Source organism: Anopheles gambiae, chromosome 2, assembly GCF_943734735.2.
Source record: "Anopheles gambiae chromosome 2, idAnoGambNW_F1_1, whole genome shotgun sequence".
Classification (NCBI taxonomy): Eukaryota; Metazoa; Arthropoda; class Insecta; order Diptera; family Culicidae; genus Anopheles; species Anopheles gambiae.
Genome location: NC_064601.1, coordinates 60,738,260 through 60,751,569, shown reverse-complemented (window position 1 = coordinate 60,751,569; position 13,310 = coordinate 60,738,260). Strand labels below are relative to the sequence as shown.

General features: G+C 43.6%; 1 protein-coding gene across 2 annotated transcripts; it reads right to left on the bottom strand.

The window, feature by feature from the left end:
- Positions 1-11,126: 11,126 nt before the first annotated feature.
- On the bottom strand, positions 11,127-12,663 carry LOC133391561 (uncharacterized). Of its 2 annotated transcripts, XR_009765051.1 has the most exons (3): positions 12,395-12,663; positions 12,238-12,332; positions 11,127-12,154 (listed from the first exon to the last, which is right to left on the bottom strand). XR_009765051.1 is itself a non-coding variant. In XM_061646517.1 (2 exons), exons 1-2 carry the CDS (start codon positions 12,257-12,259, stop codon positions 11,757-11,759), a joined length of 420 nt encoding a protein of 139 aa, XP_061502501.1. In that variant the 5' UTR covers positions 12,260-12,663; the 3' UTR covers positions 11,127-11,756. The 2 variants fall into 2 exon arrangements, 1 of the variants encoding a protein (XP_061502501.1); XM_061646517.1 differs by having other exon boundaries at positions 12,238-12,663.
- Between the last annotated feature and the right edge of the window lie 647 nt (positions 12,664-13,310).

Sequence of the window (13,310 nt, the reverse complement as noted above, 5' to 3'; positions counted from 1 at the left end):
CGGAGAGCTTTGAATTGATCCGACGTGAGCTTGGAAAGTTGAAATGCTTCGTAGTGTTTGTTGACCATGGCAGCATACGAAGTAAAATCATCCGCGTCACTCTTGGCGTACTGCAGGCACTGGTAACGGGAGTGAAAACCCGACTTCTGGCGACCAAACAACTTCTTCAGTTTTGTAATGGTCTCATCCAGAGAGAAATCGCGAGGATGCTTTGGCAGAATAGCAAATTGGCATTGGCTTTGGCATCAAAGAATACTCCTGCGTCCGGATCGTACAGGAAATCTTGGATTCCATTTGCCAACGACTCGATTGTCTTCTCGCTTCCGCTAGCCGCCGTCGAAAAAGTTCGATTTGCTAAAATTTCGATCTGCTGCTGCTGCTTCGCGACGAGATTCGCCAACTTGCTCGTTTGGTGGTTAACTTAGAACTTATTTATTGCTAAAGAAGGCATAGGCTACTATGCCTAGGAAGCGAAATTATGCTGAGGCAAAATCCCACTGATTGGTAGTCATAGCCTACTACACAAAGCCCGCTCGCCGTTGGACGCTTGGACAATTCCTTTTACAAGCATTCGGTGACCAGTTTGCGAAACGTCTTGCCGCACGCCTGGTACAGGCCCTTCTAGTTGTGGTACGGCGCAGTTCCGGTCGCTATCTCGATCGCGGTAAAGCCGAACGACTAGAAGCCGTATCCGTGGTCCCGCTCCATCTCCTCCGGCGCCATCCAGCACGACGCCAGCCGATAAACGTGTGGTACACCTTCTGCCGCGACATGTCTCCATCGGTGGCGAGCCACGCGCTCATCCGCTATATTTAAGGAGCCGTCGTCGCCGGGCAGTATGATGGCCACCTTGATGTCCACGTAATGGGCAATGCGAAATGTGCACTCAATTGGCAAGCGCACAGCAAGATCCAGCAAACGTTACCGACAGTCTTTGTCGCCGTGAAAATGCTTCTAATGCACGGGTGAGTTGGATTATAACTACAAGCATACGTTTTTTTTCTTTCTTTAGTTTCAGCTAATGCCAGACGAACGATCGAATGACTGTTGCCTCGGAAGGGAGGTATCATTGCGGATACTGACTTGGATGTGATGCCACCGAGTCGATTGGTCGCAGTTGGCCCTGGTGCTTTGAATGAGGCGACATCGGAGAAGCTGAACGCTTCGTGGACGTGTTGTGTTTAGATTAGGAGCGGGCGTGTTGTGTGCAGATCTCGATCGGCGAAGTGCTGTAGTGATTTTGTGTAGTGATTGTGTCTATATGTATGTTTTAAGTGTGATTGCTTTAGTTTTATGCAACTAAATCATGAGCATCGGTTTCTGTATTGAATACTTCGAAAGTATTTATACAAGTGTACAAAATACAGTGTAAATGGGATGAACTAGTTTCGTTTAAAGGTGTCGAACTTTGTACGTTATAGTAGGTCCTTTGTTTTTGTGTGGTGTGTAAACATTAAGTAAGATTGATATCAGTGCTGGAGTGAATTCTTTACTGAATAAAATAGTGTCCAAATATTGTTTTAAAAAACTGTGTGTTTTGTGTATTTTTCGGTAGCAAAAAAATATCACTAAAGTGCAAAAAGGTAAGAAATCAGTGATTGCGTTGAAAGGAAATTTCTCAGCTACGATGTTCTCCTTTTTTTTTGTTTTTGGCCCGATGTATTCGCTTCCGCATTCTTCATAATGTGCATGTAAATGATTGTGCCTAGGTTCCGCTAACAATGTGTTTTAGACGATGCAGTTGCATAATGTGAACAAAACGATAATGTGTAAATATGATGATGTAATTTCCCTGCCTGGTTGTCTGGCTGGCTGATTGGATGGCAGAATGGCTCACTGGCTGGTTAGTGCTGACTAAAATCGGATGCGCTTGGCCCCGCCGGAGTGCCGCGTGCATCATACATTGGTGTTCCGTTGCTAGTGCTCGGCTGAGCAGATATTTTGTAATATTTTATCATCGAAAACCCTCACCGCTCATTTCTTTCCTTTTTATGCATTTTATATTTTTCATCAGTAGGAGTATCTCGTTTAATTTATTTATTTATTTATTTATTTATTTATTTTTTTAGGAATTGAAGTACATAAATCGGTCTATCCGTTTATATCGGTTTCATGAGCCTCTTCAATCGTTCAATGGTCAATCAATCATGGTCAACACTCTTACACTTCTGACGAACGTAAGTATGAACTGAATGAAAAAATATGCTCAGTATTGAATTGTGATATGTTCAAACCCAATTCATAGACAGATCAATTGCATTTGAGTGCAAAAAAAAAAATACTGCTTATACATTGTTTCATTTTGGTTTTCTCCCTCTCCATCTCTCTCTTGATAGGAATGCCTGGTCGCTAGCTGCAGCTTCCCATCGATGTAGGCACTCGATCTTCGAGATTTTACTTCACCTGATCTAGCCATCGAACTCGCTGTGCTTCCTTGCTTCTAGTACCGAACTGAGTGCCGCTTTCGAACACCTTGCTGTTGGGGCACGAGTCTGGCATCTTTACAACATGTCCCAGCCAGCGCAAACAGCCATGTCCGACGCGCCATACGGCTTCAGTAAGCTCGTGGTTGATCATTCGCATCCACACCCCATGCTCGAATTCACCGCCAAAGATGATCCGGAGGATGCGTCGGCCATCGTGTTTCGCCGCTGTCCTTTGCATGCTGTAAAGAAACATACCTATTCATCGTCGGCCAATGGTGCAGCACGAGCGCAACGTGATACATCGTGACATCATCCGGAAAACTTGCAGCTGGGGCACGGTGGTGATCTGAAGATAGCTGATTTCGGTTGGTCCGTGTACGAGCCGACCTTGTTCCGGTACGACGCGGTGCGTTTCGCTAGACTATTTATCGCCCGAGATGGTGCATGGTCAGCCGCACATAAAAACTGTCGATCTATCGAATTTGGGCGTGCTGGCGTACAAGCTGCTGTGCGGTAAGGTCCCGGTTTTGGCGACCACGTATGATGAAGCTGCAGTTTAAGATGCCGCCAGATATGACGAAGCCGGCGGCCCATCTGATCTCGCGACTGTTCGTTAAGGATCTGGCCAGCCGTATGCCGCTGAAACATGTTGCGTCCATCCCTGGATTCTGCTGCACGTGCACAAAAAGTAAATAGGAATTGCTGCTACCATGTACCATATATCGTTATGTTCTCACTAAGTATGTTTATAAGATACCTGTACCTTTTAGTTTTTTAAACCCTATCTCTTATAAGAAGTAGTGGTATTTGAATTTAATATGAACAAGGCAAGTGTAATGATAAGTAATGATAATTGTTATTTGTGTGTTCACTCAATTGTTATTTTACTTTCTTCATGTTCAACATATGTTATTATTTCAATTATTAACAATAAAATATGGCAAAATATTTTTTAAGCTATAGATCGTCTTTGTATTGAATGAGTGCAATTGATGGGTTTTGCATTATGATGATCAAGACCGTGACCAGCCTCTCGGGGTGCCTTTGGTGCCTCAGTTCTGTATGAAGGAGAGCGTAGAAGGGTATGGCTATATTCTTTTCGGCGCTGCCATGCACCTTTCGGTGCAACGATAAGATAGAGTTAATGTTTTGTTTTTGATGATATGTTATATGTTAGGATAATTTGTTCGGCTATTTATTTAGATGACCTATTCAAATAGCTACATGACGGTGTAATTTGGAATAGGAAAAAAATATTAATCATTCCGTATGCCCTAATGGCAGAATGCTGGTTTCTATATAGGATAAACGTAGTTCTATTCCCTCGCGCAGCACACACCAACCAGTGATTGACTATCCGGTTAGGTGATACGAATAAGTCTTGTAAGCATTTATACATAACGTCAGCATGGCCACGTTTGTCGGCTGTAGCGGAAATAAAGCATAACAATTATTTATTTGTTACGATATAAATAGGAAGAAAGTGCAACGCTGTGCGGTCCCGTGATACAGTCATCAATTCGTACGACCTAATAACATGCCTGTCATGGGTTCAAACCTCATACGGTCCGTCCCCCCGTAGCAAGGATCAACTATCCGCCTGCGTGGTACCAAATCAGTTTCGAAAGCCTGTACAGGTCGACATGTTCGCGTCGTTAAGCCAAAAAGAAAGAAAGTGCTACGTTGTCGTGATGGATACGGTAAAAGTGCTTCCGTCTTAACAGAAGGTGTTCTATCATCTACCAAACCGTTGTGTGAGAAATGCAACTAGCTTGCGAAAAGGTTTGGTCAGTCTGCTTCATGAAAAAACAATCAATGTAGTCAGGTGTTTTTACTTCTCTTATTCGTCTTTGGATATAACTGTTGTCATTAATGGCATGCCTGTACCACTAATGGATGTATCAGTGTAATTAAGCTATTGATTACCAAGATCAGGATAGTCAGTCCTACGTATGAGGGGCTTGAGCCCATGACGAGCATGTTGTTTGGAAAACTAGTTTAGTGCATAACAATCAACTTATTTTCCTTCATTGAAGAACAGAGAAGCTGTTGTGGTCCGATCGAACTTAGCCATTCTGTTCATCTGGGTGTGCCACTCAGCGATAGCAGTCGACGGCTTCCGTATGATGTGTGCGTGGAAGGATGTGCGTGAGTTACAGGTCGCTGACCAGACGATTGAGAGAGAGATAGTGCAAAATAGAGGGAGATCTAACCTACAGCGCACATGTAGTGAGTATTCTCATTGGTGCGGCTGAGCTAAGGCAAATAGGACTAACGGGCCCGTGCTATTCATTTATAATTAGGGAATAAAGGATTTTATATGTTTGTGTCTATGCAAAGTAATCGTCTTCATCATTGTAGTTAACGTCCATGCATCCGACATCAAAGAGGCCAAAGCAATCAGAAACCGATTGAAGATTTTAAAGCTCGCAGGCCACAGCGGGCATTAAGCACTGTTGTGGAAGGTCAGTGTTTTACGAACAAGAGCCCAACTGAATAGGAAAGGACTGTTCGAAGGGGAGTGGTTAGTTCCAACATGTGATCGTCCTGATGATAGTTTTAAGAGTATGTTCCTTTAGTCAAATAATTATTGTTTAAAATACGGTCGAGTAAAATACGTATGTTTGTCAATGATAATAAAAGGTCAAGGCTAAGTATGTAGAGAGAAAAAATAAATAAATAAATAAATAAAAATAAAACATAGTCCCCCGATCCTGTTAGTATACGATCGTCAGCAATTGACGTCGCATTCCAGCTAGCACCACGAGGAGGTAGGATTCGGAGTTCCAAGATAGCGGTTGCATAATAATACATCCGCTTCCTGGCATTAGCTAGCCAGCTGGAAAGAGCTCGATGAATTTAAAGTGTTTAAAAATACGAAGAACAATATGTTAATACTTACTCAAACTCCTGAACTGATTGGATGGCACGCAAGATGGTAATGAAATTGTTGGGCTGGGCTCGCTTAAGCTGGTACTCGCGTATATATTCAATCAATGCTCCCCGGTTTGTGCCTTTAGATCTTAAAAAGGGCTTGACCCAGCGCCATAAATTCTCGATGGTCTGTGTGTGTACTATGGATCGCTTGGGTCGACAAAATTTTCGGAATGGTTTATCATCTCGTGCTCATACCCTTTTCCGTCTAGTCCGATGTACTGACGATGACTGATTGAAAAAAATACTAAAAATAAATTACCGGCTGCACATTCAGCTTCCGCAACCATCCGCGTCGTATTTCGAGACCACTCGAAGGTTATCTCCATCAACTGGGATAGAGACAGCCTCGAATTTTTGAAAATACTATCCGTGCGGACAGTACATTCCCAGCCGGTGCAGCTCGATGTAGGCTTGCAAATCCATTTGCAAGCATTGGAGCGCTTGGTTACCTTCAGCTTCATTTGTCTCTTGCACTTGCTGCATTGTTGCGTTGGCGGCAAGAGTTCCGCTTCCTGCAAAAGACGAACCAACCCTTCCTCATCCGCGGTTAGCTTCTTCAGGTCACTGGAATTTTTGACTGCTGCAAATATATCCATGGTTAATGGTTTGTCCTGAAAATAAAACTTTCAAAACGAGAGAATCTTTAATCTGTACACCACTTTGTTGATCAAAACATTCAACTACATACGGAGCAATATTTTCCGGCGCGATCTACACTTCCACACATAACCGATTTTACTCATTCGTTAGTACAATACATTTAAACACACTCAACCGATATCGACGATTGATTGTGTGGTTTGTGAAGTAGTGATGTCCTGCTCGACCCGCACCAACCGGATTGGAGACATCCGGAAGCAACTCGGAGTCGTTCGAAACGACCCGTAAGATTCAAGGAGGTTCAGTAGGTGCAACGATTCCGGAAATCCGGTAAGTGCAAGAAAGCAGTCTCGATTCCGACACGTTGGTGCATTTCGGGTCGGGTCAAGGTAGGTTCAATACTCGACCAGAAATCGCTGCACCAACGGGTCGAAGTCGCTTGTCACCTACTCATCATTCGGGTCGACCCGAACTCGTTACACCCGCGGGTCGGAATCGATTACAGCGCATAATAATGCAGCATAAGCAGCGCTGTGCATAAGATGCAGCGATTTCTGGTCGAGTATTGAACCTACCTTGACCCGACCCGAAATGCACCAACGTGTCGGAATCGAGACTGCTTTCTTGCACCTACCGGATTTCCGGAATCGTTGCACCTACTGAACCTCCTTGAATCTTACGGGTCGTTTCGAACGACTCCGAGTTGCTTCCGGATGTCTCCAATCCGGTTGGTGCGGGTCGAGCAGGACATCACTACTTCACAAACCACACAATCAATCGTCGATATCGGTTGAGTGTGTTTAAATGTATTGTACTAACGAATGAGTAAAATCGGTTATGTGTGGAAGTGTAGATCGCGCCGGAAAATATTGCTCCGTATGTAGTTGAATGTTTTGATCAACAAAGTGGTGTACAGATTAAAGATTCTCTCGTTTTGAAAGTTTTATTTTCAGGACAAACCATTAACCATGGATATATTTGCAGCAGTCAAAAATTCCAGTGACCTGAAGAAGCTAACCGCGGATGAGGAAGGGTTGGTTCGTCTTTTGCAGGAAGCGGAACTCTTGCCGCCAACGCAACAATGCAGCAAGTGCAAGAGACAAATGAAGCTGAAGGTAACCAAGCGCTCCAATGCTTGCAAATGGATTTGCAAGCCTACATCGAGCTGCACCGGCTGGGAATGTACTGTCCGCACGGATAGTATTTTCAAAAATTCGAGGCTGTCTCTATCCCAGTTGATGAAGATAACCTTCGAGTGGTCTCGAAATACGACGCGGATGGTTGCGGAAGCTGAATGTGCAGCCGGTAATTTATTTTTAGTATTTTTTTCAATCAGTCATCGTCAGTACATCGGACTAGACGGAAAAGGGTATGAGCACGAGATGATAAACCATTCCGAAAATTTTGTCGACCCAAGCGATCCATAGTACACACACAGACCATCGAGAATTTATGGCGCTGGGTCAAGCCCTTTTTAAGATCTAAAGGCACAAACCGGGGAGCATTGATTGAATATATACGCGAGTACCAGCTTAAGCGAGCCCAGCCCAACAATTTCATTACCATCTTGCGTGCCATCCAATCAGTTCAGGAGTTTGAGTAAGTATTAACATATTGTTCTTCGTATTTTTAAACACTTTAAATTCATCGAGCTCTTTCCAGCTGGCTAGCTAATGCCAGGAAGCGGATGTATTATTATGCAACCGCTATCTTGGAACTCCGAATCCTACCTCCTCGTGGTGCTAGCTGGAATGCGACGTCAATTGCTGACGATCGTATACTAACAGGATCGGGGGACTATGTTTTATTTTTATTTATTTATTTATTTATTTTTTCTCTCTACATACTTAGCCTTGACCTTTTATTATCATTGACAAACATACGTATTTTACTCGACCGTATTTTAAACAATAATTATTTGACTAAAGGAACATACTCTTAAAACTATCATCAGGACGATCACATGTTGGAACTAACCACTCCCCTTCGAACAGTCCTTTCCTATTCAGTTGGGCTCTTGTTCGTAAAACACTGACCTTCCACAACAGTGCTTAATGCCCGCTGTGGCCTGCGAGCTTTAAAATCTTCAATCGGTTTCTGATTGCTTTGGCCTCTTTGATGTCGGATGCATGGACGTTAACTACAATGATGAAGACGATTACTTTGCATAGACACAAACATATAAAATCCTTTATTCCCTAATTATAAATGAATAGCACGGGCCCGTTAGTCCTATTTGAATACTCACTACATGTGCGCTGTAGGTTAGATCTCCCTCTATTTTGCACTATCTCTCTCTCAATCGTCTGGTCAGCGACCTGTAACTCACGCACATCCTTCCACGCACACATCATACGGAAGCCGTCGACTGCTATCGCTGAGTGGCATACCCAGATGGACAGAATGGGTAAGTTCGATCGGACCACAACAGCTTCTCTGTTCTTCAATGAAGGAAAATAAGTTTATTGTTATGCACTAAACTAGTTTTCCAAACAACATGCTCGTCATGGGCTCAAGTCCCGTATGGACCGCCCCCCTCATACATAGGACTGACTATCCTGATGTGGGTAATCAATAGCTTAATTACATTGATAAATCAATTAGTGGTACAGGCATACCATTAGTGAGAACAGTTATGTCCAAAACGGAAAAAGAGAAGTAAAAACACCTAACTATTTTGATTTTTTTTTCATGAATCAGACTGACCAAACCTTTTTGCAAGCTAGTTCCATTTCTCACACAACAATTTTGGTAGATGATAGAACACCTTCTGTTAAGACGGAAGCACTTTTACCGTATCGATCACGACAACGCAGCACTTTCTTTCTTTTTGGCTTAACGATGCGAACATGTCGACCTGTACAGGCTTTTTCACCCATCAATTGCACTCATTCAATACAAAGACGATCTATAGCTTAAACAATATTTTGCCATATTTTATTGTTAATAATTGAAATAATAACAGATGTTGAACATGAAGAAAGTATAATAACAATTGAGTGAACACACAAATAACAATTATCATTACTTATCATTACACTTGCCTTGTTCATATTAAATTCAAATACCACTACTTCTTGTTGTGGAGACGGACAGCGTCGCGCAACATTGTGGCTCTGGGTTGTTCGCAGAGTGCGACAGCCCTGGACGTCACCCGAGCTGTCCGTCGAGGGCGACCGTGTGACGGAGCGAAAGGGCCGCGCCATCGCGGCTAGGGCACGACGGCCGTTCACCCGGGGCATTCGGTTCTCGGGTGATCAACGAGTGCGGTAACCGTTACGCGGCTGCGCCGAGGTTTTTACGTTTCAACAAGTATTTAATGTGTTAGGAATAAAGTTTGCATGTTTTGTTTGTAACCTTTTAAATGTGCTTAGTTCAGTGGTTATTCAAATAAGTGAACGGACATCCGAACACAACACTTCTTATAAGAGATAGGGTTTAAAAAACTAAAAGGTACAGGTATCTTATAAACATACTTAGTTAGAACATAACGATAAATGGTACATGGTAGCACCAGTACCTATTTACTTTTTGTGCACATGCAGCAGAATCCAGGGATGGTCGCAACATGTTTCAGCGGCATACGGCTGGCCAGATCCTTAACGAACAGTCGCGAGATCAGATGGACCGCCGGCTTCGTTACATCTGGCGGCATCTTAAACTGCAGCTTCATAATTTTACGGTACGATTCTTCATACGTGGTCGCCAAAAACGGGGCCTTACCGCACAGCAGCTTGTACGCCAGCACGCCCAAATTCCATAGATCGACAGTTTTTGTGTGCGACTGACCATGTACCATCTCGGGCGATAAAAAGTCGAGCGAAACGCACCGCGTCGTACCGGAACAAGGTCGGCTCGTACACGGACCAACCGAAATCAGCTATCTTCAGATCACCACCGTGCCCCAGCTGCAAGTTTTCCGGATGATGTCACGATGTATCACGTTGCGCTCGTGCTGCACCATTGGCCGACGATGAATAGGTATGTTTCTTTACAGCATGCAAAGGACAGCGGCGAAACACGATGGCCGACGCATCCTCCGGATCATCTTTGGCGGTGAATTCGAGCATGGGGTGTGGATGCGAATGATCATCCACGAGCTTACTGAAGCCGTATGGCGCACCGGACATGGCTGTTTGCGATGGCTGGAGCATGTTGTGAAGAAGGCATCCTCGTGCCCCAGCAGCTAGGTGTTCGAGCGGCTCTCAGTTCGGTACTAGAAGCAAGGAAGCACAGCGAGTTCGATGGCTAGATCAGGTGAAGTAAAATCTCGAAGATCGGGTGCCTACATCGATGGGAAGCTACAGCTAGCGACCAGGCATTCCTATCAAGAGATAGATGGAGAGGGAGAAAACCAAAATGAAACAATGTATAGGCAGTATTTTTACAACCAAATGAAAATGAGTAGGCCATGAGTAGGAATTGAACATATCAACCCATTAAGGTGTTTTTTATACTTACGTTCGTCAAAAGTTTAAGACTGAAATGATTGACCATTGCTTGCAGGGGTTTGAGAAACCGATATAAACGGACTAACCCATTTATGTATTGGCATTTCTCGATAAAGCCTTTGAACACGATAATCGTACCGATGCAATATAAAATACCTAAAAAGAAAAATTAATGGCAAGAATTTTTTTGTGATGAAATAGAACAAAATATATAGTTTCTGTGATATCACCACGGTTGCGTGTCGTTTATTCCCACGTGTGCACGCGCATCCGCTCGGCCCAGTAACAGCAACCCAACACCGACGTATGATGCACCCGGCACTACGGCGTAGGGAAATGCGCATCCGATCATAGTCTGCACTAACCAGCCAGTGAGCCATTCTGCCATCCAACCAGCCAGCCAGCCAGCCAGACAACCAGACAACCAGACAACCAACGGAGCAGGACAAGTAAAATATTTTTTTTAACCCGCCAACATGCTCAACATTTACTTATCATGTAACATCACCATCTAATGCACATTGTTAACGAAACGTACGCACCATTATGAGGAATGGGGAAGCAAACACAGCGGGCGAGAAACAATAAATACAAATGGAGAAACACCGTAAACGAGCAATTACCTACCAACGCGATCACTGATTCCTTACCTTTTGCACATTAGTGAAACATATTTGCTTCCGTAATAGGTAATCGAAAGAGCTTTAAAAAACAAAACAAAATACACCGAATGTTTTCTAACCTGTTGTACACTATTTTATTCAACGGCACTGGTTTAAATCCTAATTATATCCTAATCCTAATACTGGTTTAATATGTTAACACATCACACCACAAAGAACGGCTCTAACGTATAACATCCGGCACCTTTAAACAATGCTGGCTCATCGCCATTTATGCTGCATTTTGTTCTGCATAACATTACACAACGTTACTAGCATTAATCACCCTTTACACCTTAAATGTACACACAATCACTATATCACAACACTACACCGCTTCGCCGATCTCGATCAGCTTCTCCGGAGCGTCCGGAGCGCTTCTCCGTTGTTGCCTTATCCGAAGCACCATGGAGCAACTGCAACCGACCGACTGGATCATGTCCAAGTCGGTATCTATAATGCGACCTCCCTTCCGAAGCAACAGTCATTCGATCGTTCGTCTGGCATTAGCTGAAACTAAAGAAAGGAAAAAAAACGTATGCTTGTAGTTATAATGCAACTCACCCGTGCATTAGAAGCATTTTCACGGCGACAAAGACTGTCGGTAACGTTTCTTGCTGTGCGCTTGCCAATTGAGAGCACATTTCGCATTGCTCATTACGTGGACATCAAGGTGGCCATCATACTGCCCGGCGACGACGGCTCCTTAAATATAGCGGATGAGCGCGTGGCTCGCCACCGATGGAGACATGTCGCGGCAGAAGGTGTACCACACGTTTATCGGCACGTCGTGCTGGATGGCGCTGGAGGAGACGGAGCGGGACCACGGATACGGCTTCTAGTCGTTCGGCATTACCGCGATCGAGATGACGACCGGAACTGTGCCGTACCACAACTACCCGCAGATGAAGGTGATGATGCTGACGCTGCCGAACGATCAGTCCACGATCGATACCGACGCGGACAAGAAGGGCCTGTACCAGGCGTGCGGCAAGACGTTTCGCAAACTGATCACCGAATGAATGTAAATGTAATTGTCCAAGCGTCCAACGGCGAGCGAGCTTTGTATGCTTTTTAACTATAGAAAAAAAAAACAGTGGTTAAAAAAATAAACGCGAGGAGTTTTTGATACCGTGCGGATTACGTTCATTATCAACTTACCTTGTTTTCCATGATCAAACATCGTTTAGTTTGATTGCGGGCATTCTTTCTTCCCTCTTTCTAATTATCGCCGGCTCAACACGGTTGCACAACAGCTGCATAGAAAATACCGCTTTAATTGATTTAATATTACAAATATTAGCTATGTTTTACTTACCCTAAACGGCTTTCAGGCGTGCGAAGTCGATTCTACCACCATTTATAATTTTTAGGCTGTTTATTTTACACATTACACACAACATTTTCATCACCGATGTAGCCTTTTTTTAATCATTCGCCGTTGTACATCGTGAGAGCTATCGTTCGGTTCAAAATGTAAACAAACTTTATTTTTTGAATATTTGACAGATTGCATGACCGATCAACCGCACACTATCTCGTTTTTCTTGTCAGGGCTGCTTCGATTGCCATAGGGGGGGGTCTTAAAAAATCTTTTACCGCTGGTATATTCTTCGACCACGAAGGAACGCTTCTCTTGAAAAGGGGTGTGTGGGAAACAACCTTCCACACGAAAATACACCCCGAAAATGACACAGAGACTTTACTGACAATGGAGAAAGAGGTGACCACAGTATTCAAGGCACTGAGCGACATGGACACTAATCTTCTAAATTTGAAATTGACATTACAACAAAACATTCGACACGCACTTCAACTCTCACAGACTGCAGTAAAAAGACGAACCAAACGATCTAGCGGCATATTTGGATTTTTGAAAGGTATTCTTTTTGGAGAAGACGATATTGACGAACAGTTAGCCCTCTTTAGAGCTTCTGAAGACCAGAAATTGAAACATATATCGGAAGACATGACTCATAAAATCAAGCAGGGTGACAGACTTAGAAACAAACTTAATATGAAAATAGACCACATGAACGAAGGTATTAAGAGTCTTAATAAAAGCTTCAATGAAAACAAAAAAAAACGTACTTATAAAGCATGTCACAGAAACAATCATGCTAGCTGAATACATAGTACAATACATTACGACAAGGTATCTAGAGTTAGAAATCCAGCCCCTTAGCATATTCGACTCGACGAAAATTTCCGAGAAGATACAATCAAGGTTACCC